Source organism: Pagrus pagrus (assembly GCF_965226575.1).
Source record: "Pagrus pagrus genome assembly, chromosome: 6".
NCBI lineage: Eukaryota > Metazoa > Chordata > Actinopteri > Spariformes > Sparidae > Pagrus > Pagrus pagrus.
In genome coordinates, this window is record NC_140190.1 from 5,758,438 (window position 1) to 5,783,744 (window position 25,307).

General features: G+C 42.0%; 3 protein-coding genes across 8 annotated transcripts in view; all 3 read left to right on the forward strand.

Annotated features, from left to right (window-relative positions):
• Nucleotides 1-312: 312 nt before the first annotated feature.
• On the forward strand, nucleotides 313-15,245 carry espnla (espin like a). The gene is made up of 11 exons (XM_084354876.1): nucleotides 313-781; nucleotides 1,434-1,624; nucleotides 3,199-3,385; nucleotides 3,474-3,656; nucleotides 3,785-3,916; nucleotides 11,125-11,289; nucleotides 11,376-11,517; nucleotides 11,643-11,815; nucleotides 11,885-12,049; nucleotides 12,905-13,833; nucleotides 14,158-15,245. Exons 1-11 carry the CDS (start codon nucleotides 488-490, stop codon nucleotides 14,687-14,689), a joined length of 3,093 nt encoding a protein of 1,030 aa, XP_084211002.1. The 5' UTR covers nucleotides 313-487; the 3' UTR covers nucleotides 14,690-15,245.
• Nucleotides 15,246-15,613: 368 nt separating this feature from the next.
• On the forward strand, nucleotides 15,614-20,820 carry klhl30 (kelch-like family member 30). Its single transcript, XM_084354855.1, has 8 exons — nucleotides 15,614-15,746; nucleotides 16,589-17,436; nucleotides 17,526-17,724; nucleotides 18,239-18,325; nucleotides 18,470-18,625; nucleotides 18,960-19,148; nucleotides 19,906-20,051; nucleotides 20,201-20,820. The coding sequence occupies exons 2-8, from the start codon at nucleotides 16,663-16,665 to the stop codon at nucleotides 20,447-20,449; spliced, it is 1,800 nt and encodes a 599-aa protein (XP_084210981.1). The 5' UTR covers nucleotides 15,614-15,746; nucleotides 16,589-16,662; the 3' UTR covers nucleotides 20,450-20,820.
• Nucleotides 20,821-20,966: 146 nt separating this feature from the next.
• The window catches only part of crocc2 (ciliary rootlet coiled-coil, rootletin family member 2), a 36,322-nt gene continuing 31,981 nt past the window's right edge, over nucleotides 20,967-25,307 (forward strand). For 3 of the 6 annotated variants that reach the window (XM_084355341.1, XM_084355342.1, XM_084355343.1), the window contains exons 1-3: nucleotides 21,067-21,359; nucleotides 24,260-24,401; nucleotides 24,548-24,663. In XM_084355341.1, the coding sequence (XP_084211467.1) occupies nucleotides 21,303-21,359; nucleotides 24,260-24,401; nucleotides 24,548-24,663 (315 nt within the window). In that variant the 5' untranslated portion in view covers nucleotides 21,067-21,302. The other 3 variants (XM_084355338.1, XM_084355340.1, XM_084355339.1) reach the window with 3 other exon arrangements.

The window sequence follows — 25,307 nt, forward strand, 5'->3', positions numbered from 1 at the left end:
TAGATTAAAATCCTCCAGATTTCCCAGCTGTTTAATCATCCACACTGAGATGAATTTTTAAAATAGTTGTAAAAAATAACACTCCATGTAATCCACCATGCCTTGGCTCTGACTTCTCCCATTACTTAAGTTTCCGTGCTGCCTCAGCTCCCCCATCTCCAGTGAAGCGTTGGTGCGTGTGCCAGCATATGGTCAGTGCCACACAAAGGAGAGCGGGAGGCCACGAGTGGTGCGCCTCCACCCGTCTTTCATTACCTTTCTATCTCGCTGGCTCTGACCCCCTCCTCCTCCTCCTCCTCTCTCCCCAACAGCCATGCTGGCCAGCTGGCTGCCACTCGGGTGTCACTTTCCTGGCTCGGGTAGAGGCAATGAGTGCATGAGTTTTTGGTTATTGTATGAGAGTTGAGCATGAGAGGAGATGGTAACCTGCTGGGATCCAAAGAGCTCCAGGGAGCCTGTTCTGTGTGCCTACTCATAGCAGCCTGGGATGGTGCTTCATCGGGCCATCCAGGCGGCTCGAGCCGGGGATCTTGCAACCCTGAGGGAGCTTGCATCCTCTGGTCACCTCGCACCTCCCATCACTGACGCTCAGGGTGCCGGCCCGGTGCACCACGCAGCAAGATGTGGACGCCTGGAGTGCCTGCAGTTCCTGGTGGGCGAGCTGGGTCTGGCAGCTGACGCACGGGCCTTGAACAGGGCCACACCAGCGCACGATGCAGCAGCTACCGGCCACATCCGGGAGCTGCAGTGGCTGGCAGACGAAGGAGGCTGTAACATCGAGGTAAGTTTATCCACTGAGAGTAATCTCCACACACAAAGAGAAGGAGAAACTTACCCTGAGAGCTCGGATGCCTTGGAGCGATGCCACACATGTCCAGGTTTCCGGGTAATTTCTACCGACTGGTGTGAGTCTGAATTCAGCCGATGGCTTCAGATGATCATCTAACTGATCTTAAGAGTGAGGTTACATAACCGCAGTAGTAAAAGGTACTGTGCGCTACCTTTTTCACATGTATTACCAGCTGATTACATCATATGGTGTTGACTTACTGGGGATCCATTAGTGTTATGTAGCTGGTGTAATTATGTCCAGATGCTTAAAGGGAGCTCCTAACTATTAGTGTAGAGTCACGTACACCTACAGTACAGCTCTTGTTTCTTAAAATTATACAGGTCCGTGTGATTGAGTTTGCAGAATCCTGCCTAAAATGAAAGAACACATGTAATTCTTAACGGTCACTACTAAATGTATTTGGTCCACCCCTGCTGTAGCTTTGGAAAACAAGTGCACCTGTTTAATATCTTTAATATCCTTTGTACTAAATCCCCTTCAATGTGTCTTCTACTTACAACAAGCCTCTAATCTACAGGAGAAAAGTTCAATTCTTCTACTTCAAGCAGCGTCTCAATGTGATCTTTGTGAACGTTTCCAGGACAGGGATGCTGCCGGTGCCACTGCGCTCCACCTGGCAGCCCGGTTCGGTTGTGTGGAAGTCATCAAGTGGCTGCTCTCTGTTGGAGGAGGGGCCGAGGTGGCGACAAACTGTCGAGCTGTGCCTGCTCATTACTCTGCAGCCAGCGGAGACCTCACCTGTTTAAAACTTCTCATTCAGCAGGCACCTGGGTGAGTTCACAGTGGACCCTGCTTTCACAGATAATTTTTAGCTATGTTAGTTGCATGCTTGTCTCGGTCCGTCCACCACTTTGACCTAGACTGAAGTACGAACTTTTAGATAGACTGTAATGAGATTTTGCACAAACATTCAGGGTGGCTCCTGGCTCCTCCTCTGGTGCCACCCTGAAGTTGACATTTGTAGTCCAGAGTAAAATATCTTGGCAACTATATGATGGATTGCCACGACATTTACAACAGTTATTCATTGTCGCTAGAGGATAAAGTTTGCTCCTTGCTTTTCCTCTGTCTCCCCAGCAGAAATTCATTTGCACAATATTTTGTGATCCTCTGACCTTTCATACCTGCAGACTTCCACCAAGGCCCCTTGAATTGAATCAAACCTAATCCAATATCAAAGTCAATAGCCCTGTATCACTCTAAATTAAACCACACGTAAGTGCTTAACCCTAATTTAACTACACCAGATCCAGGATCTGCACCAGCCACCTAAGTATGCCTGTTTTTTTAATCAAGATCCATGCATTATTCCTGAGAAATTAACAAAAATTTTGAAAAACATCCTATCTCTCGCAATGTTAAAGAAAATGAAAAAAAATCCTGGATCCATCCCTTAATCCAGATCCACACCCAAAGTTAACGGGGTCTATTCTGGACTGAGATCCATCATCCATCCACTTAACAATCATTAGCATAGTAAGAATAACTCTGCACAGATCTCCAGATAACCTGACTGATGACTTAACTGCAATAAGTTATTATGTTAAAATCACATTTACAGATGATGATGGGATATTATCAAGTGATTAGTCCCTTTTTTGACACGGCTCATAATTAAACAAAACAAAAGGATTTATGGCATTAGACTACACTCATCCAGAGTGACAGTTCCAGGTGAAATGTCAACCCCCCCCCTCACGTAAATCCCATATCTGCTCCATCTCCTAAACCTGAGACAGTGGCACTTAGTAAGGAGCAGAGAAAGACATTGACAGACAAGATGTTGCTCTTCCTGCTTCATCTCCTTGTTACAGGAGAGTATGACTGCAATTTGCATGATGTACGACAGAGTCACACCATCACATGTGACCACCGGTAACCTGTAAATAATACATGCTAAGACACTGTCAGTCACATCCTTGTGGTGGTTGAAGAAGTGTAAAGTCAGTGTAAAGTCAGCCTTTGATGGACAAGAACCAGAAAGGTTTTCCACCATTGTTAATTATATCCTGAAGCATTTCCTATGTTTTTATTATCATTACTATGTTCCTCTATGTGGGGCAGAATCATAAACACACAAACCAACATATTTCCAGTAGCTGGAGTTGTTCTCTGCCTGTCACGGCAGAAATACCAATAAAATCAGTTCAAAGCAGAGTCATTACACTTGACGACAGTAGAATTATTGTATGTTAATTATACTTTAGAGTATGAATTTCAGCTTTTGGCTTGGCCGTCGTCACTTCAGATGCAAAGAAAGGCCATGTGATGTTTTTATTCCCAGAGGCTAAGATCCATTATACTTGTAACTTAACCTCGTGTTCTTGATGTGTGTTGGAGCACAGGTGTGTGAACCACCAGACAGTCCTCGGTGCCACCCCGCTCTATCTGGCCTGCCAGGAAGGACACCTGCACGTTGTCGAGTACCTCGTGAACGACTGCGGGGCTGACGTCCACCTTCGGGCCCATGACGGCATGACCTGCCTGCATGCTGCTGCTCACATGGGCCACCAAGCTGTGGTGTTGTGGCTGGTCAGTAGAGAATCACAAAAAGTGTCTCCTCAATATCTCAGTGTTTTGTGAGTCCCTACTTTGATCCTTTTTCATGAACCCTAAACAGGTGACGTGCACAGATGTCAGCCTGTCCTGCCAGGACAGAGACGGAGCGACTGCTCTGCACTTTGCCGCCAGCAGAGGGCACTATTGTATCTTGGAGAGGCTGCTGCACATGGGTTCAAAGGTCATCAAGGATTACTGGGGAGGCACCCCGCTGCATGATGCTGCAGAGAATGGAGAGCTGGAGGTTAGATGCAGCTTTTTTCCTTTAGTTTTCTTCTTGTTTTTTTTTCATCTTATCTGACATGAATAAGCTGAACTGTGTTCATAATTGCTGTCAGTTGATTTATCACATTCTTCTATTCTTTATCTCAGTGCTGTAAAATCCTGCTGGCCAATCAGGCGAACCCTGCAGACCAAGATGTTGATGGGCTCACAGCAGCAGACTTGGCAGAGTACAACGGACACCATGAATGTGCCAGATATCTCTATGCCATGGAGAAAAACGTAAGCTCTCTCTCTCACCCAATACAGTTTATTTTATTTTACACGTTTTCCTGCTCTGTGTCCTCTCTTTGTGTCAGTCCTGCCCAGCTGTTTACTTTGGCATGAAAATCAAAGCTAGTTTGGGGTCAACAGAAAACATCTGGAAGACCTCGCAACCTCAGTGAATCATCGTTTTAATTTGTGACATGTATTTCGCGCAGGTCAGGCCTATCCTTCCGCGGCACTCTTCTCTCCCACTCAGCCTGATTGCTTTGCTCTCAGTTTAAGAGGTCTAGGAGAGTGGAGGATGATGGCTTTTGTGTTTAATAAGGCATTACATGCGATGATGCCATGCGTGCGGGAAGAGATTCTCCGTTCTCAGTTTGCGGCTGAGGTCTCTTGGAGATTAGCTCTTTTGTTTTGTGCAGAAAGCACGACACTCCTTAACGTGATTGATGAATATTTCAGTGTTAACACCTTGTTTGTGCCGGTGCTCAAGTCAGGGGGTCAATGCAGTCAAAACTGGCCTGCATTTCACTTTAACAGTCAGTTGATATCTTGATTTGTTTATTTTTCTTTGTCATAGCTACATAATAATTAGGTTTAAAGGGTTACAGTTGACACTGATACTGTAAACTGAGCTTGCTGAGTTGATTTTAAATGGGAAACAGAGAATACTGTTAACTGGAAGAGCCTAAGGGGAACTCAGTCAGCAGACTTGTTGAACCTTAAAGCCTCACAGCTGTCCACCTGCATCCAGTCGTTGTTTCTCCCATCACACTTCACTCGCCCCCTATAGCGCAGACTACACAGCGATGTACACAGAGTAACGAAAGCTGTCGGCCAATAGAAGCCATGAATAAGTCAGCGGAGAAGAGCAGCACTCATACGTGAAGAGGACGATGATAGGGAGGCAGCGAGGCGTTGCTGCCGAGCTCCCCCTTCAGAAATAATCCTCCCATCAACAATGGGAGAGCTAATTAGCACAGGGGCCGCTGCGACGTCGAACGCAGCCGGAGCCGGCGCCAGCTAAGGGCCTATCAGTTACCCCTCTCCAGCGGCTCAGGTGCAGGGCCCAGGGGCTGAGGCCGTTATGAGATCCACAAGCTTAAGTTTCAGCGTTTTCACCATTCTGATGCCTGGAACCGGCAACTCTATCCCTCTGAGGACTGTGGAGAGCAGGATGTCACTGGCTTCAAACACACGTTTGATTGTGTGTCATGTTTTTTTCCAGGGACTCAGGAGTGCTATGATTGTCACCTCTGGATATTGTGTAATGTTGGTAGCAGACAGAAAGATGTATCGTGTGTCTTTTGGCAGCGTATGAATCGGATGCACAAACTCGAGGCTTGATGTGAACAAAAGGGGTCATCTGATAGAGGAGCTGAAGTAGAAGTTAATTGATTTGAAACCTCATAATATTTGGAGATCAGACTAAGAGATGTACAAGAAGACATGTGTTAATTACATTTCTGCCGGTGTTTGAGGTTTGTAAACCTCTGCGTAGATCACAGGTTTCATCTGTTCTAAAGTGTCGGTCAGACAGTCTCATTTCCGAGCAGCAACCTTAATGGGGAGAGCAGTGTGTTTGGCCTCTCCTCATGCTTGGATCGCTCACATCGAGGTCATTCAGTCGTTCAGCGCTGTCAACCGCCCTCCCTCATCTCGCATCTCAGGAACAGCTGCAATCAAATAAACAGTGCGTGGCGTGAGGTTTACTTCACACACATTTGTGTGGCTTTTGCTGTCCATTCTAGCGGGCAGGCCAAAGATACTGCTGTTTGAGAAAGGTATTTTTAGAAAACTGTGGACAGCGGAAACACACTTGTCTAATTCATCAAGGTGTTTTTAGGACATTGTCCAAAGTTCTGCTTTGTTTTTCGCAATGAGAAACAAAACACATGCTTTGAGAGCTTTTTGTATGTGCGCTGAAATATCTAATCAAAGCTCAAAATATCTTATCATCAGAGAGCATCTAATGAACTTATTGTGTTCTTCATTTTGTCAGAGAGGAAATAATAACAATAACGATATGCTTCTTATGAAGCCGTCCATTCTCTTTCACATCACATCTGTTAATGTGTAAAAATTATATCATATCCAGTGTCCTAACTACCCAAAGTAAGACTTCATTACTTTGGTAAAAGCGAAAGTCACTCATACGAATAGTACTTCAAAAGTACAGGTAAAAATATATAATACATATATTTACGTGTGTGAACAGTATATACTGTATACTATGGGTCAAGTGATTACTGGCCTGGATGATTATCGGATCCGATATTCAGCATTTCTCATTATCAGAATCACTATTGTGCTACTTTGGCTGTGATGCAGGATGCAGTCTGCAAAGTAATTAGTAATTTAAGTAAGTAGGTTATCAAATAAATGTAATGGAGGGACAAGTACAATATTTGCCTCAAAAATGAAGTGGAAGTATAAAGTAGCAAAAAATGGAAATACTCAAGTATTGTACCTCAAAATTGTACTTTTAAGTAATAATTATACTTTAATAAATGTACTTAGTTACATTCACTAACTTTTTTGTCCAATCACCACAACGTTTCTGCAAATTTAACAAAACATCAAATGATGCGGCGTTTGGACACATTTGCTGGGGAATGACGAATGACGAACTTCCTGGTGCGACTGTCTTATTGTTGTCTTCTACGACATAAAACCAGCTGTCTTTAGGTTTTGGAATGTTGATGTTAATGTTGATATTTTCCAGAGACCAAAAAGACCAGTGAGATTTTCGATAATCATCAGTAATATATAATATAATAACTAAGTGTGGAAAGACAAGTGTTAGAACAAGTAGAACAGTCTACTTTACTGTAATGCAGCCTTATTCCATATCACGATATATGGATATCCAATATCTAAGACGATATATAGTGTCATATCATGATAAATTACAGATTGATCAATAATTAAGCCCCATAGTGCCTTCTTTTTATTGCTTTTTAAATTATCTTTCTAACAATGAGGCAGTGATTCATGGATTTTAAGAGGCAGAGGTAATAAAATTAAAGAGTAAAATGTATAAATTAGATTTCAGTCATAAAATCTTGAAAAACGTGGCCTCAATTTGTCACAACACTCGTGTCTGTTGTTGTCAGCTTTTCCACATTCACAGTCAAACCGATCTATCCAAGCTTATGGTGTCACATTGTGTTTCCACTGTCACATTTCCCCCCCCCCCCCACCCTCACAATAACAAAAAAAACACTCCTCCATTCAATTGTCCCAAGTGGAAAAAAGCGGCTGGACGCGCATGGATAAAATGTCTCTTTTCCAGCTGCTTTGACAAGTCTTCCGCTGATACCTCCCTTCGTGCAACAACATGCCCATTGGTTTGTCCGTGCATTAGTGACATTACCGGCCATCCTATCCTTTCCCTTAATTATTAACAGCATTCTCCGATCAGAGTTTATTGTTTATTGCCTGCCGGCCCTTGGCTACTGGCAGAGGATGCAGATGATGGTGTCAAACGAGTGGTTGGTGATCTTACGATAGTGTCACATCCTCGACGCCGAGCGTCCGCCCCGGAGACCAGGCTGCATGAGTCGGTGCCTCTGGAGTTTCACTGTAGAGTGAAGCCACACCGGTGTGCGGTGGGAGAGTGTCTCAAGGTCAAGGTTGGTAAATTGTAGGTTTGTTTATTGATCACATTCACTATTAGTTGTTCTGTTTGTGCTGCTCTTGCTTGTTTTTACTCCTTTCTGTGCTTTGGTACATTTATTTTTCTTTCAGCATTTGCTCGTATGTAGTGACTGGACAGGCTGAGTAATTAGTTTTGTAATATGAAAGGAACATTTTAGAAAAGCTGGCAGAGGTTTTGGCAGTGTTTAACCTACTTTCTGATCAGTAGTGGCCTCTTACGGTCAGGCATGACTAATACTCCAACTTCATGACCTTAATGTAAGCTCTCATTGTTGTTTTTGCAAATTGGATATGAAATTTCTCGCTTTTGTTCTAGATATTGTTTTCTGATCCAGTAGTTGTTAAATGTTCCAACATTAAGTAGACAACTATTGTTATTTGTCCGGTGGATGCAATTAAAGCTGTAAAAGTTGGCCAAAACATTGTCAGTCATCTTTTAGCCTCTCAAGCATTCACCTCCTTGCAGGAAACCTGAGAGTATTTTAACATGTGAGAGGACATGTATTTACACTATAGTGTTCTGTGTATAATGTACACCCGCTGTATACATTCCATGTTGCAATTTATCACCAGGAAGGTGAACGTTTCACATGGAAGCAGGTTGTTTTGATGATTGATTTCAGAGCGCAGCATTACAAGACATGTTTTTTAAATACACATGCTGTTCCGAAATACTTCAACTCTCTCACGGCTCGACCCACGGGGACCACAGATTACTGGTGCTGCATGCTCGACAATGAGACACCGCTGAGTAGCTGTTTCTTAACTCTTGGCTCCTAATCTGTAGTGATGGGGCTCTTTGTGCTCTTTGATAGAGAGAGAGAGTGGATCCAGGCCAGAACAGGGCTAGGCTATCTTATATCTGCGTGGCAATTGTGATGGGGTGCTGATGAAAACCAAATGCTCTCTGGCCACTGGGTCTAATTAAACACACACACACACAGGACCGGTTCATCATAGCTTTTAGGACATTGAACTGTTACGAGAAGGGTCACGAAGGCTCCCCCTCCCCTTTTCCCAGCTCCCCTTGTTTATCTATTTATGGATTGCACAACTTCGGGGAAGTTTATTCCTCCTGCCTGAGCAGTGTCACAGCATATTTCGTGCTGTTCGACTTCAAAGTGCCGTGCGAGAGGAAATGGCAAGGACCACCACACGGACGCAAAGCACAACAGCATGCAGCAGCATATTAGGGCTGCCTTTGATGTTTTGGTTACTAATAATGTCCTCGGAGAGCTGAATTTGATATGCATTCTGCATGGAGTGCATTAAGACAACATAGGTTCATTAAAGGGGATCTAAATGTTTCCATACATCCTACATCCTCCCTGGGGTGGTGTGAAACGCTGCCAATTATTCCAGGTTGCTTACTGTACCATGTGTTTGTTTTGTTCCTTTGTCCTTTATGGTTTTATGACTTCAGGCATTATAATGTTTTGATACCTTAAATCTAGACATGCTAATTAATTCCATTTAGCCTGCCTGTTTAATCCTGATTATAAAATTAAAGAATAGTTTCATAATACTCATTTTTGATAGCCAATAAAAACAAAGCCAACCTAATTCTTACTTCCATGTCTAACCTATATACTGGACTTGAACTGGTTAGTTGGGAAACGGCCTGTCCCAGATGAAAGCTACCTTTACACTACATGTCGCACTGACCTGTAGAAAACAATCCAAACAAACCTTCTATAAAGATAATTACAATGATCTATTAAACTGCTCAAATCTACCTTTCAATCTCCCTCTCCCAACTGTAACTGATCTTGTTCTACCTTACAGTACGGTCCTACCTTTAGGGCAGAACCAAAGACATATCACTTGCCTTTACATTTACCTGCGATACCTCTGTTGAGTGAGAAATATTGGTTCTTTGACAACAAATGAAAGAGAAATCCCCTTCCTCGTGTAATTATTATTATATTAATAACAGTCAAGAAATGACACTTGACACATTAGATAGCTTACCCTCGTAAGGGTTAGAAAGGAAGGGGTCAAAACTAGTTCAACAAGAGCATCTATAAAAAAAAATTTAAAAAATGTCACCAGTGAAAGAGTTATTGTGCCAACTACTACAATCAGATTCCAAAAAAGTTGGGACGTGGTGTAAGCGTAAATAAAAACAGAATGCAATCATTTGCATACGAACTGTGTATCCCGCACTGTTTTACAGAGTGCTCCTGAGCCCATGTGTTAATATAATTTTAATAATAATAATAGTAATACGTTTTTTAACATACCACCTTTCGTGAACAAGAGCTTTTTAAAAAGTGAATCAGAAACATTATAAGCAGACAAAGCGCTTAAACAAGAGCAAAGGAAGTCGACACAAATGGGTCTTTAGCTGCTTTTTAAAGGTGTCATTAGTGTCCACATCATACAACAACAACGGACAGTATCAGAATGCTACTACTTCGAAAGCACAGCCTCCTTTTGTCTTTAGTCTGCAGCAAGGAACAGATAAACCCTGATCAGAGGACCTCAGAGTCCTACTAATATATGGCAGCAGTAGCTCTTTAGTGTCGGCTCGTGCCTGATCATGCAAGGCTTTAAACGTGATTACAAGGATCTTGAATTTGATTCTGAACTGATGAGCAGCCAGTGTAAAGACATAAGGATTGGTGTAACGTTGGATCTTTCGGTGGACTTGGTTAGAAGCTTGGCAGCAGCATTTTGTACCACTTGTAAGTAGTTTTTGGATGGTGAAGAGCTTTACAATATTGCGATATATACATATACCATATATAAGTGGTGAACCTCGCCCTGTCCTTGCTTGTAAGCGACTAAACTTTCAAGGTTGGCCCTTTCATACCCAATCATGATACTATCACCTGTTACCAATGAACCTGTTTACCTGTGGAACAGTTTTCACAGTCTCTTGATGCTCCTGTCCCGACTTGTTTGAAATATGTTACTGGCATCAAATTCAGAATAAGCATGTATTTACAAAATGTCGATGAGGTAAAACATGAAACATATTGTACAAACATCTTTGTACTGTTTTCAAGGATTAGCAAATTATCACATTCTGTTTTATTTACGTTACACACGGCATTACAACTTCTTTGGAATCAGGATTGTACCAAAATTACGCAAGAAATGTTGTTTTCTCTGTGGCCCTAACCCATTTATAGTTCTCTCCAATTATTTGATGCCAGTGTCAAATTAAACGCTCGGTCTGCAAAACACAAGTGCACGCACTGAGTTCAGATGTCACTTGAGAGTCTGCTGCTTATTATAATCTTAATCTTGTTCTCAGTGAAAAGACATCTGATTCTGCTGTGTGTCAGCTTGTTCACTGTGTGAAAACATGCAGAGTTGCAAAACTTCTGACTCCATAATCAGTATAAACTCACATGTGAAGACACACAAGGGTCTGTTGCTTGTTATTTTCTAAAAAACACAGAGGCAATGCGTGTAGGGGAAGCATTTGTGAAGCGGGGGTGAAACTGTGTGATTGTAGAATTTCGTGCAACCCTGACCTCACAATTTTACCTTAGGCTTCATAATATTGGGTCATCAGAAGTCTAATAGTATATGTGATTGTGATATCTTTGCAGACAGCCTGTGCAGATAAGCCCATCGAGGTGACTGCTCCGGTGGAGGAGGAAGTGAAGGTGAAGCCGGCTGTGTTGTTGCAGCGCAGCAGGGAGGACTACTACGGCAGCCTGAGTGACACATGCAGGGACAGTTACAGCGGTAACAAACCCATGGATAGTCTAAAGGTAACACTGAGTTTTTTCACCACGTTTTCCATTCTTCACGATTTCCTGTTATAACCCAAAGCAACTCGGCCATGTCTCTTAATTAGCAACCTGAGAGTGAGGATTCCCCGCAGGCGAGATACCCTCAGCCCCCCTCTGCACCTTCTTTGCCCTCTGCTTCATCCAATCCCGCCCAGCCAGAGAAAACAACTGTCGGCAGAATAGAGCAGGTTCAAATTGCAGCATCTGGTGAGAAAAACATCTGTTTATCTAATCTAATCGCTCTTTTACCAAAGCAAAGCAACAAACTGTTGCTCTTTTGAAATGGAAGTCACTGCTCAATAAAAAAAAAAAGATTATGATTTGTTTTTCAGTTATCAAAGGTTTCAACCAGACCAAAGCCCCTGAAAGTGAGATAACCGTCTCTGATGAAAAGACGATGGTGCCTGATACAAACTTCCTGGCCGAAAGAAAACTTCTCGGCAACATGAAGTCCATTCAATCCTTCAAACAGTCCGGGCTGTCCGGCGTCTTCACTGGACAAGCAGTAAGTGCAAAAAGCTTTCGCATTTTCTGAATCCTCCCGTTCTTAAGCTAAAATTCTGTATCTGTGCAGAACAAGATGGTGGTCCTGCCCACCGAGGAGGCCAACCTGTCGGACATCGACTACCTGGTGCCCACTCACGACGAGAGAGGCCGTCCCATCGCTGAGTGGAAGAGGCAAGTCATGGTGAGGCAGCTGCAGGCCAGGCTGCTCGATGAGGAGGCTCAGAGGAGGAAGGTAATGTCTCTCCAAAGATTGTCAAGGCAAATCGATATACAGGCAATAAGTGGAACAGCTTTCAGAGTCAAGAAAGTATCTTTTACCAGAAATATGGTTTCCTAGCCTTATTTTCATTTTCAGTGGAATCAGTGGATTCGACCATCCTTGAGTTCTTTGTCACTTAAATGTTGTGGCTGATTTGTGTTTAACTCTGATGCAACCTTTTCATTCTTAACTCCTTCATTGACTTCTTGACACATCTTGTACTTCTTCAGGGTTTGACAGTAGAAAATAAAGCATGTTTCTGCAACAAAGCGGCCCATCTTTCACCACAGTTAAATGTTTTAGTATAGTTTTAGATCAGTAATTTGACTTTTTCCAGATTACCTGCTGTATTTTCTCCTCTTCAGTACAAGCCGTCAGTTGGTCAATAAGTCGACTGACAGAAAATGAATCCGTGTCTATTTTGATAATTGATTAATCTTTTGCAGCCCTAAAAATAGCCGGTTATATGATCCACAGCCTGCGTTAAAATCAAGTCCCCTTCTAAACTGATGCTTTTTTGAGCCTAACCAGACCACAATGAGCAAAGTGAAAACTGTGGTCTGATTTTATGATGCTATTTTAAATCTGCATGACTGAATATTTTTAAAACACTTGAACATTTCATCATCATTTACTTTTAATTGCATGTAGCAAATCACTGAAGACATAACACATTGCTAGTCAAGTCATAATTTTGAGGTTTGGATCGCAGTTTTACAATATCATTACTCTTTTCCTCTCATGCCTCAGCCATTTGAAATGTTAAAAACACTAAAAATGTGACATCCTGTGTGTTTATCTGCCTGCTGTTTGCCTCCTCTCTCACAGGAAAACGGGAACAGATATGCCAAAGTCAGCTGGAGGTACTCCCAAGCCCATAATGCCATCCTGGGGCCCTCCGGTGAGCTGCTGGCTGAGGATGATCTCATCTATCTGGAGCAGCAGATTGCCAACGTCTCCATGCAGAGGAACTGCGAGGGCTACGAGCTGGAGCTGGCTCGTCTGGCCGAGGAGCTCAGGCACATCCTGCCAGCACCGATCGTGAACATCACCGTCAACACGCAGTTCAGAAACTTCTCAAGTCAAGTTCCTCTACCTGTATGGTGCGGTCGCATCTCGGGCATCGTTAAGAGCATGTCTCTGCTCATGACCAACCTGACCGACCAGCCCTACTGCAAGATGCCCAACACCGAGCTGATCACCGTGTTCTCTCAGACGCCAGACAGACAGAACTCCACCAGGGGACGCAGGGAGAGCATCGAGGATGAAATCCACCAGTTCGGAGTGTCTGTAAGGACTCTGAAGTCTAATTTTGAGACACAGAACTCACCTTTGTCAGATGAGCCTGAGGAGGCCGTCGTGTTGAGTTCCTCCACACAGCTCGAGGCCACAGAGTCAGACAAACAGCCCAAAGCCTTGACTCCAGTCCCAGAATCAGACCAGAACAGTGACTCTGGCATCGACTATGATGAAAATGTTCCAGACGTTCTCGAGACCACCAGCCTCAGAAAGGAGCGCATAGTCGTGCTCTTCTTGGGTCACTGGAAGAAATCCGCCTACACTGTGGCGCTGAAGAGCAAGGATGCAGCAGAGAGGAAGATGAGCGGTGGAAACACGGGGATCGGTGACAAATCCGGGTCTGGTCGCATTATGAACAGTTCTCTGGGACATTTCTTCAAGCAGAGGAGCGCTGTCAACAAGATGCTGGGCAACTGGAGGAACATGATCTCCAGTGTCCCCTCCAGACAGATACGCAGGTAAACCCACCTGCAATACTCACATTATGCCAGTTTGTTATCTCAGTAATTCACCCCAAAGATGGTCTGTCAATTTGTCAAATTACCCAAAGTTGTACAGTAGCAGACAAAGATAAATCTTCAGGAAAGGACTGACAATACACACACTTTTGTCCACAGGAGCTGCCAGAATCAACACAAAATGAAAGTTCTTTGTAGCTGCTTTAAATTTGTAAATAAATAACTACTGAACAGCATAAAAGTTCGGTTTTGAATGCTGCTGAAAATTGTTTATTCACTGAAGTCATTCACCAAAGAAAAGTAACCAGTCAGTGTTATCCACAGGCTCCACAGGCAGCAGGCCCTCTACTCCCCAGAGCAGTTCCTGCCTCGTCTGGGTGGCGTGCCGGTGGAGTACGACAACCTGACCCTGGATCTCTTCATGCTGGGCTACTTTCACATCCTGGAGTTGGAGCTGCCCGTGGACGAACGCAAAATGAGGCACCTGCTGTGTTTCGAGGTGTTCGACCACGTGGGGAGCTTTCCCTGGGAGCTGGTCAGGGACTTCCACAAGGCTGTCATACAGGACATCGAGGCGGGGAACCGCGAGTGGAAAGACGGCTTTGAGGACATTAAAGTGAAGTTCTTTGGAAACACTGTCAGTCAGTCTGAAAGCACTGTCGAAGTGGTGAAACATAGCCTCCCAGAGGTTAGACAGGTCCCTAAGGTCATTGTGCAGACACCCACGCCTGATGAGGGGATGCTCCACTCTGGAACTGACATCACCAGTTTCAGCAACGAAGAAATCTGTAAATACATCGACCGAAGCTTTGCTTTTTGGAAAGAGAAAGAGGCAGAGATTTTTGATTTTGAGTAGATGCTGGTGTCATCCTTTTGATATTTTTGTATTGTTTGTAGTTAGATGACATTAGGGCTGGGTATCAAACCTAAAATGTGTTTGAATTGTGAATTGAACTGGTGATTGTCAACTATAAAATACAGAAAGCTAGCGCAGCCAGATTCTTAGCCTTGTTTACTTATTTGATCAGATGTTGCCTGATTTAAATTATAATTTTGTTAATTTTATACTGTATTTAATTGTGTTAAAACATTCAACTTTAATGCATTTCAGATGTTTGGACTTTGTTGATAAGTTTTAAAAAGATTTTATAAAATTTTGTACGGCGATATAAGACATTCAGTAGATATTTTGGTATTGTTTTTCAAACTCAGGTTTAAACTTGGCAGCAAATTTCATTACATACATACCCAGCCCTATTACAAAATCCAGAGTGCCTAGACTACTAGTGTGTTTCCTGAGTCAACATCTTTGTTTTGAGATTTTTTTTTTTTATGTGTTAAGAAAGCAGTTAATTGTTAATAATCCTAATACAGTCTAGAATCCAATATCTGGCAGAAATAGGACCAGTTCTGGCGTTATCACAAAATAAATGATTACACAGATACATGTGTAAGCACATTTCTTCTAAGGCTGACCTTGATTATTCATTTTTATCTTGTTGTAAAGACTCATCTCACTGATGTGACATCTTCTTTTCATTTCTTATCCGTCAAACCTCACACATCTGAACCCTTTTGTTTATCATAGCTGTCCCTTTAATTGCTTCTTGTGACATACAGAGTTGTTGCTCCATCACTCATCCCCTTCGCGAGCTCCCAGGCCTGTTGGGAAAATGCTAAACATGTGCCTGTAACAGCAGCTGCAGGTCCCATGCTTGTTGTTTGGAATCCAACTTCAGCACGGAGTCACTGTCAGTCCTAAAAATAACCCCAACGAAAGGCAGCCCGTCCCTGTGACTTGGCAAAAGCTTTCCGCCATGCTGCCCACTCCATGTTGATCTAACCAGCTACTCAGCTGCAAACCGCTTTTTTACTGGAAGGATGAGCCATTATTTCCATTCTCTGCTTCTGTGGTGAGTTTTGTTGTTGGTTACTTATTTCATTTTACAGCGTTTAATGACAGGAAATGTCATTTATTGTTGGCTTCAGAGGACGTTACATATCGTACTAATCATGAGCCAAACCTACTTTGTTGACCTTTCAACAACACGGTGATGCTTAACTAAAGAAGACAAGGCGATACATTGGGGTTTTTTTTTTATAACTAAGTGAGTCAAAGTGTATCTACAGTTCTCTTCAGCTCCCTTTTAGGCCTTTTTATTTGCACTCGAGTAATGGTAATAATAATAATAATAAACTTTTTCATGTTGCTCTTTTCTTAAAAAGGTCACAAAAGGCTTCACAGAAGGAACAGAAAAGAAAAACAGCAGATATAGCAACACAGATGAAGAACAGCAGAAAAAGAACCAAATAAAAACAGCACAGGGATCATCAAAACAATTTAAAAAATGGAACTGTATATGTAAATGTGAGCATAGAAGTATAAAAACCCATTAACTTGTATAAAAGAATTCATAAACACCTTCCTATAAAAGAACGTTTTCAGAGAAGATTTAGGGACAGCAAAGGCCTGGTCACATTCAGCTGCAAGCAAAAACACGTTTTATTTTACCATTAATTGTAAAATCAATGAAAATATTACGTAATAAATGACAAACTATTCCTTTTAGTTGCATTTCGCAGTTACTTCAATATCCTGTTATCAGGGCTGCACAATTTAAATTGTTTTGGAATAAGATTGTTTATTTCCTGCTGACGTTATTGCTGATCTTTTGTGAAAGTAAATATTGTCAAGGCAGGTTTTCTTTTCCAGGATTTTTCCTCTGCTTATTTATGTATTTTTCGACCCTTGCAGGTAAGCTTTATACTCACTTTGTGAACATCCCTGCTGTAAGGCGATTCGACCTACACTTTGAACTGCAGTTGACCATGGTGCGAAATGTGGACGACCTGGACTTCTGCCTGTCCTCCCACCCTCAGAGCATCCTAGAGGGCTTACGCTCCCTCTGCTCTCAGCCAAAACTGGTTGATGTCACGCTGAGCGCCGGCGGTCGGGACTTCCCTTGTCACCGCGCCGTGCTGGCCCTCTGCAGCACCTACTTCCGCTGCATGTTCTCAGGGGACTTTGTGGAGAGCATAGCTGCGCGTGTGGAGCTGCAGGATGTCGATCCTGACATACTCAGCTGCTTGCTGGACTTTGCCTACACGGGCAAGCTGACCATCAACCAGAGCAACGTGGAGGGGTTGATCTGCACCTCCAGCCAGCTGCAGTTTCAGACGGTGAGAGCCGTGTGCAGCCGATACCTCCAGCACCAGATTGATGCAACCAACTGCCTGGGAATCCTGGAGTTTGGGGCCATTCATGGCTGCCCTGAGGTGATGGCCAAAGCGTGGGCCTTCCTCTTGGAGAACTTTGAGGCTGTTCAACAAGGTGAGGAGTTTCTCCTGTTGGAAAAGGACAGGTTGGTTTCCTTCCTCTCAGACGAAGGACTACATATCCGGTCAGAGTGCACGCGAGTGGAGGCCATCCTGAAATGGGTCAGGCACCACAAGGAGTCCCGGCTCTGCCACCTCCCTGAACTTCTCACCCTGTGCCATCCCTCTGTACTCAGCCTGGACTACCTAGCTGACACCCTGCTGAAGGACAGTCTGGTGCAGGCCTCTCCCAGTTGCAGAGAGGCCATAGAAAAAATTCACAGGGAGGTGAGTGAGTTCACACTTCCTCCTTCTTTTTCTCTCCTGTCTTTGCTGAATATGAATACTTTTTCAAAATTGTCTTCTCTACTTTCTAGAAAAAGGATTTAGCACCAGAATATAGGGACAGACTCAACTCTCTGAGTCCACAACCAAACTTGCAAGAGGTGTTGGTTGTGATAGGAGGCCGTTCCCTGGATGACTCAGATGAAGATGACTCAGACGAAGATGAGGACAGAGACCCAAGAGTGCAAAGACTGCTGCGCAAGAACTGTGCTTTCTACAACACGAAAACAAGTACAAACATTTTTTTTGCACCTATCAGAATTTCAAGTTTGTTTAAGTTCACAATTTATTTTACAACAGAGCTTTGTTGGGAAACGTCCGTCGGATTCCTTGAAAAAACAGTTTGGCAGATGTGTCGCTGGTCGTTAACTGTAGTGCTGACAGAAAAACAACTCAGCAAGAATGCGGTCTGGATGTGACAAAATTGGATCATCTTCTCAGTTCCTCAAACGAGCGTTTTATTGTGCAGAGCTGGAAGAAGGAATCCGTTTTGGGTTTTTCATGGGATGTCAAGGAAAAGATTGTTGCATCGCATTATAAGATTCCGGGTTTTATGTTCAGGCAATGACAACTGAAGCCACAGTGTTGAGGGCTGTGCCAGAAAAGTTGAATTTCTTTCTTGACCTAAGAGTGACTTACGTTTCAATGCCCCTCAAGGACAGTTATTTGTGAAAACTTTCATCTAGCTTCCCCTCACTATCTGAGGGATGCTAAAACATGAACTCCCCTTTCTTTTTCTCCGCAGAACAGTGGCATGAGCTCCCTAATTTCCCCAACCCTAACAAGTGGGGTTACTCCATGGTCTCCCTGAACAATGACGTGTATGTCACAGGTGAGTGCAAGTGTGTGCAAGTCCTTAAAACACAGACACTTCAGGAGCAAATGGAAACAATTAAACGATTTTGAGCATAACTCTCTTGAGAGGAATGAAAAATGTTGTCAGATTTTTGACAAAGCGCTGTTTTCTGTCTGACAGGGGGCTCACGAGGCACGAATACCAACACCTGGTCAACCACAGAGACCTGGAAGTACATCACAAGGGAGGGGAGGTGGGTTACCGTGGCACCCATGCTTCGGCCTCGAACTAACCACACGTCGGCAACGCTCAATGGGGAGATTTACGTCATTGGAGGTAAGAAAATAAATACAGTCCTGCATGTGGTGCCTTAAACCTGCAGTGCAGTGGAAAACTGATAAATCCAAGTCGCTCATCTGTTCTCAATGGCTTACCTCTGCGGCGATAGTTTGTCAGAATTCGCTTGCATTTCTTCTTTGTGGTTGACGAGTTTCAAACACAGCCAGGTGCTAAGAACAGGGCAGTATTTTATATGTGTGGTGTAGTTCGGTGGTGACGGTGATGGTGCACGCTGCCACAAACACACATCTTTAAATTTAAGTATTTGTTTACATTTATGAGGCCAAGATTCAACCTCATCACTCATTCCACTTACATTTCCCTCCTGTAGGTACGACATCAGATCGTGTTGAGGTTGAGCATTATGACCCATACAACGACACCTGGTCCTTGACGTGCCCCGCCTTAAAATATGTGACAAACTTCACGGCCACAGCGTGTCATGGGAAGCTCTACGTGATTGGCTCGTGTGCTGTGAAGTACAATGCATTGGCCATGCAGTGTTACAACCCTGTTATAGGTACGGATGATACAAGCAAACCTCATTTCTATGAAGGATCAGCTTTTTTCACTCAAATCTATATTGGCAAGAGATTTTCAACAAAAAAACAACATTATGTATGTTTTTTTTACCTTGAAATAGCAGCTTCAAAATCATGTTGATGGTACATCCAACCATTCGGAGCAAATTTTTGAAAATCAGAATTCTCTGACTCCAGCTTCTTAAATGTGAATAATTTCCTGTTTCATTACGTATTGTGGACAAATCAAGACATTGAATTGAGGATGTCATCTGATATGACATTTTTCACAACTGACATTTTATAGACCAAACAACTAATTGATTAATTGGGAAATATTCAACAGATTGATCAACAATGAAAATAACCTTTTGTTGCAACCCCTAATACTTTGCTAAAATTGCTTTAGAAATCTATTCTCAATATTTAATTTAATTATACAGTCCTGATGGTGTATTCATTTGTAGCTCAATTTCCAACTTCGCCATTCTGAGTTTTGGATATTGTCAATTATTTAACATTTTCCATTTCATTTTTTCTTTTACTATCCATTCCTCCGGTGCCGGGTGAACTTCTTTTTGAAATATCCTTTGCCTCCTTGTAGAATTTGCTTAGAAAATGACAGAGGAATCTCAACAGTGGTTCCTCTCTCCCTGATTCTTTTAAACATTAAGTTATTTATAAATTGATGATTATATGAGCCTCAAATTAAGTACTGATATTTGTTTTTTTTTCTTTTCATGTTTGTTTTTACAGATAGCTGGAGCAGCATATGTTCGCCCTTCATTCCGAAGTATTTGTCGTCTCCTTGTTGTGTCTGTGTGGATGGAACTATATATCTGGTTGCTGACAACACTAAGAAGGTCTACTCTTATGATCCAGAGGCGAACATGTGGCAGAAGGTGGGTTCACATATAACTAATATACTAAAGTCATAATAAAGTTATACTATCCCTTGTAATAATGCTAACTGAACAGGATTATAGCAAGAATTATTATAGCATCAGTTTTATTTTGCCCATAGCTGTATGTTGATTTTTCCCCTCTTCAGGTCCAGCTTCTCCATATGCTCCATGAGAACGGCGGCCTGGTAACACTGGATGGCAAGCTCATTGTCACCGGAGGACATTGGATAGGCATGGAGGGGGACTACGGGGTGGAAGTGGAGATTTACAACCGAGCGTCCAACACCTGGGAGGTGGAGTGCTTCCTGCCAAGACTTTGGTTCTACAGCAGAGTCTGCACCATTTTCCTTGATCCGTCCCAGTGGCCTGAGCTCTTCCCCATAGATTCAACATAACGTCCTCGAGACGTGCTCCTGTAGCGTGGCATGTTTACCCCAGGATGTCATTGTGCCTTAGAATAGTGTGTTACACGATCCTCAGGTATTCTTCTTGGTTTTTTTTAGGTCCTTGCTTGGCTGCTCAGCAGGTGTTTATTTATACTTTGTATCATGTGAATGAGATCTGATTTCCTTTTTCTGTCATTGAAAGCTCATGACTGATTAAATCTTTGTATAAATAGTTTATAGGATACAGTTTTGATTGAGGATGATTATTATGATTAGCATTATCGTTATTATTATTGATGATTGTTCCTTTGGATGGAATCAATGGTTTGGAAATAGCAATGCTCGAATTATTAATAAAATGTGTTACTGGTCAAACTCAATCCTCTTTGGAAAAACACTGTTCACTGTGACACGAGTGCCTCAATGATCATTAACCCACTGGAATCTGGTCGTCTGGCTCGTGGCGTCTGTGCCGCCATGGAAACACACACGCCAGCATTCTGTTTCTATGGCAACGGACCGGAAGCGCGTGCTCACCTTGGTAACGTTTATATAGCCTGCACTAGCTAACAAAGTTTGTTAGCTAAAAAGTTGTCTGTGACTCTTTCCTGATGCAGGTACCAGTTCAGTTTAACTTCGTTTATCTCTTATTACTTCACTTTAATGACTAGTTTAGGTTTGTACTTTGTTTGGCTCAGTATTTGACTTCTCTTTTTCTCAAGTTTTATCAGCCAAACTTAACGTAAAGCAAGCTAACGTTAACGTTAGCGCGAGGTTTCTGTCTCGGCAGATGACAATATTAGAGTTTTATCGTCATTAGCTAATAACGGTTGTATTGTTGAAAAACTGGTCCAGGTTTGCGATGAGTTCTCAACGGGAGCAGGGTGCACACTCACCCAGGCTGGAGGCTGTGATTCAGGTCGGTAACATAACAGCTGTTGTCCATTGGGTTAATTATTTTTAACAGGATCTGACATGTCTCAGTAGGAGAAGCGGAGGTGTAACGTCAGCGTTAAATAAAGAAATTAAAGATGGCGGAGTTTCATCTTACTGGGATATTCTCAGGGTCATGGTATTGTGCGTGCTGCTGTACTGTCAGTTGAATAGTTTTAGTTTTAGGCTGGATATTGGACATTCACTCCGGAGACACCCAGCGGCGTCTCTTACTCAGTTTCACCCTGTGATGGCAGCAGGAGGACGGTTAGCTGCCTCCCAGAACCTCTGCACTGGAGGCTGATTTAGGGGCCATCAATAAATTATTATCATTGTTTGTTTGATTTACATAAAAACAGTGTTTCTTCAAGCTGACTTGGTGATATTAGTGAATATTATGATTAAGAAATGCTAAACTGATTTCCTGCAGCACACTTATTTAATTGCTAATGTGTTATGTATTTATTTTGCAAAACTATTTTTATAAGACAGTGACTTTTTTATTCAATAGCTTCCATGTCATGTGATCCAGTGACTCCAAACCAATGCCGAATCGTATCACCACACAGGTCACATAGGACACATCTCTTTTTAATGGATTTTACTGCTTCTTTCATTTTATATGAATATTTATTATGAAAATTCAGCATTTCTTTTTAATAGCTTCCATGTCATGTGACTGAGTGACTGTAAACCAATGCTGAATTATAATACTAAATTAAAGCTGCAAGCAGCGATGAACGGGCCCTCGCCCCCCCAGGTACTTCGGCCGTGGCGGCGTCGGAGGGCAGACGCAGAGGGCAAGTTTGTCCACTATGTCATGTTGTAATGAGGGCAGTTGTGGTATCGAAATAACTACTTATGTGTAACGAGCTACGGGCCAAATCTGGTGACCCATGCAGCCAGTGCAGTTACATGATCCCACACTGATTTTGAGTCAATTGGTCACATGACCTGGAAGCTATTGAGCTAACATGCTAATATGTACATATAAAAATTAATAAAAAATATTTAGAGACGTAAAACGTAAAAACAAGAGGCGTATCTCATGCAGCCAGTGTAGTTACATGATCCCAACATGATTTTGAGTCAATTGATCACATGACCTGGAAGGTATTGAGCTAACATGCTAATATTTACATATAAAAATTAATAAAAATTAATAAAAAATATTTAGAGATGTAAAACGTAAAAACAAGAGGCGTATCTCATGCAGCCAGTGTAGTTACATGATCCCAACATGATTTTGAGTCAATTGATCACATGACCTGGGAGCTATTGAACTAACATGCTAATATTTACACATAAAAATTAATAAAAAATAATAAAAATTAATAAAACATATTTAGAGATGTAAAACGTAAAAACAAGAGGTGTATCTCATGCAGCCAGTGTAGTTACATGATCCCAACATGATTTTGAGTCAATTGATCACATGACCTGGAAGGTATTGAGCTAACATGCTAATATTCTCATAAAAAAATAAATTTAAAAAAAATAATAAAAATGAACGGGCCCTCGCAGTCCACCCGCGTCGGGGTGTGCTGCTGTCTGGGCGTGCTGCTTACCCGGCCCCATTGCCCAATTATTGTGTACACATGTCTTAACTGTCCGTGTTTGGGTGGGCTTCTCCTGCCTGTAGTAAATAATGTACGCTTCAATTTAAAGAGCGCCACCTAGTGGTCATCGGGCAAGATTTTGCACAGTGCCTTAGGGGCTCATGGGGAAGTAGTATCCTGAGTTTCATGTCATTCGGACGAACCAATGTGGAGATATGCAACACTTCCTGTTTTGAACGAAATCTGCAGGAAGTTGTTATTTAATAAGTTGAGTACTCTTTGGAGTATCAAAATTCTTTTAATAACTTTTTGTGAGAACAGTCCAGAGATGCTGTGTGCAAAGTTTGGAGTAAATCACTACTTTAAATAAGTGTGCTACATGAAATCAGTTTAGTATTATTTTCTTTATCATAATAATATAGCAGTAATAGCAGTAAGAAAGAAATACTTAAATAGAGTTCAAAATTATTAATATTTTTTTTAATTTGCTTTATCTTGATACTTGTACTCTAAATGTACTTTAAGTAGAAAAAGTAGAATTGTTCTTTTTGTCGAAGGTATTGTGTAATTGCATTATAATTATTAAATAATTTACTTGACTTAACTTTAATGATGCCACTGGTGAAGGTAGAGCCAAGAATCTCATAATGTATTTGTTGATTATTTTTTATTAATAATAAGAGTATGTGAAATAACCATATAAAGAATTAAAGTAACTGTAGTGTAGTAAAAAAAAAAAAACATATTTGTGTCTGAAGTGTATTGGAGTTATATGAAGCAGCAACAAATTGAAGTAGGAATGGCCGCACAGTATTGTAGGAAATAAAGTACTTAGTTACTTTCCACCACTGTTGAAAGGAAAACTTACAAACACTGTGCCGACGTGATTAAACAATGCTAAGTGAAAGAATTACCCAAATGGGTAAGTAAGGTTTTTTTTTATTTATTTCTTTTAGAATATCTGCTACTTCATAGGCTATAACATGAAGAAGGCTAGGCTTCTACAACACTTTATTTCAGAGGAAATATTGAACTTTTGACTCAAATACTGACACACTACCAGTTGTAACAACTGAATGTTTTCCATGGAAATAACTCAGTAATGATTCATAATAATGAGTAATAACATCTATAATATTTAAACCTCTGAAATGTTCCATCGTGCATAACGAGTGCCATTACTGTTGAGTAAGTACATTTTGTTTGCTAACACTACTCAGTTTTGCATTACTGCTTCTTCAGCCACTGTTGTCCTCATAGTCAAACCAAAAGTTTGGCCTTTGCAGCCCAGTTATTTAAGGTTTTGTGGTGACTGGTATGGTTGTAGAAGTTGGAGGAGTCTCTGCTTCACTCTGATGGCAGCTCAGGAGAGAGGTCTCTGACACTTAGAGGTGATGGACAGGAGTCTACGCCTGTTTCCACCCGCATCCGCCAGATCATCACACGCAACCTGACAGAGCAGCCAGCTGGTAAGGAAGAGAGCTTTGATTGAATGCAAGACAATAGCATTGAACTCTATTAGTACAAACAATAAATCTGACTTGATAGATATCATTATACTCCACGTGGGGTAACAATGACACTTGTGTATGCATGATCTGTTTCCTTATTGAAGGTGAGAGCTCTCAGGTCAGTGAGCTGGAGGAGAGCAGGGCCCCAAGGGAGCAGCTGTCTCCCGGTCAGATGGACCGTGACCAGCCGCCAGTCAAGCACGCCAGTCTTACAGACAGGGTAGGAGTGACACGGGGCAGCAACACATTCTCAAGTCAAGGTTAACCTGTGGAACATTATTTACATTTTTAGCATTCAATGGAAATATCTAGGATTTTGTGAAAAATTATCAAACAGACCAAATTGGATGCACAGGTGATATCATGTACAGTAGATAACTACATCTGTAAACATTGTCATTTACTAGTTTTTGATTTGTACAGCAACGCACAGGACATGTAGACTCTTCATTTGGGCTGCAGCTCGATTGTTTTCATTATCGATTAATCTGTTGATTATTTTCTTGATTGATCTGTTAGTTTCTTTGGCCCATAAAATGTCAGAAAAGGGTGAAAAATTATGATAAGCATGTCCTAAAGCCCTAGATGACATCCTTAAATGTCTTGTTTTGCCCATAACCCAAAGATATTCAGTTTACTGTTATAGAAGGGCAAATAAACCAGAAAATACTCAAATTTGAGAAGCTGAAATCAGATAATTTGAACATTTTTCCTTTGAAAAATGACTAAAAACGATTAATCCATTATCAAAATAGTGAGTGTTTAATAAAACAGTTGACAACTAATTGATTAGACAGCTGTAATGAACATCGTAATCATTTTAGTGTCAACATGTGTAACATGTGTAACACCTCATCAAACTGT

Excerpts from the sequence above, each read along its gene's own strand:
- klhl30 (XM_084354855.1), top strand. The coding sequence starts at position 16,663 with ATGGTGCGAAATGTGGACGACCTGGACTTCTGCCTGTCCTCCCACCCT. Across the intron at positions 17,725-18,238 it reads TTTCTACAACACGAAAACAA|AACAGTGGCATGAGCTCCCT; the intron begins GTACAAACATTT and ends TTTTCTCCGCAG. Across the intron at positions 20,052-20,200 it reads AGGCGAACATGTGGCAGAAG|GTCCAGCTTCTCCATATGCT; the intron begins GTGGGTTCACAT and ends TCCCCTCTTCAG.
- espnla (XM_084354876.1), top strand. The coding sequence starts at position 488 with ATGGTGCTTCATCGGGCCATCCAGGCGGCTCGAGCCGGGGATCTTGCA. Across the intron at positions 3,657-3,784 it reads CAGAGAATGGAGAGCTGGAG|TGCTGTAAAATCCTGCTGGC; the intron begins GTTAGATGCAGC and ends TCTTTATCTCAG. Across the intron at positions 11,518-11,642 it reads GGTTCAAATTGCAGCATCTG|TTATCAAAGGTTTCAACCAG; the intron begins GTGAGAAAAACA and ends TTTGTTTTTCAG.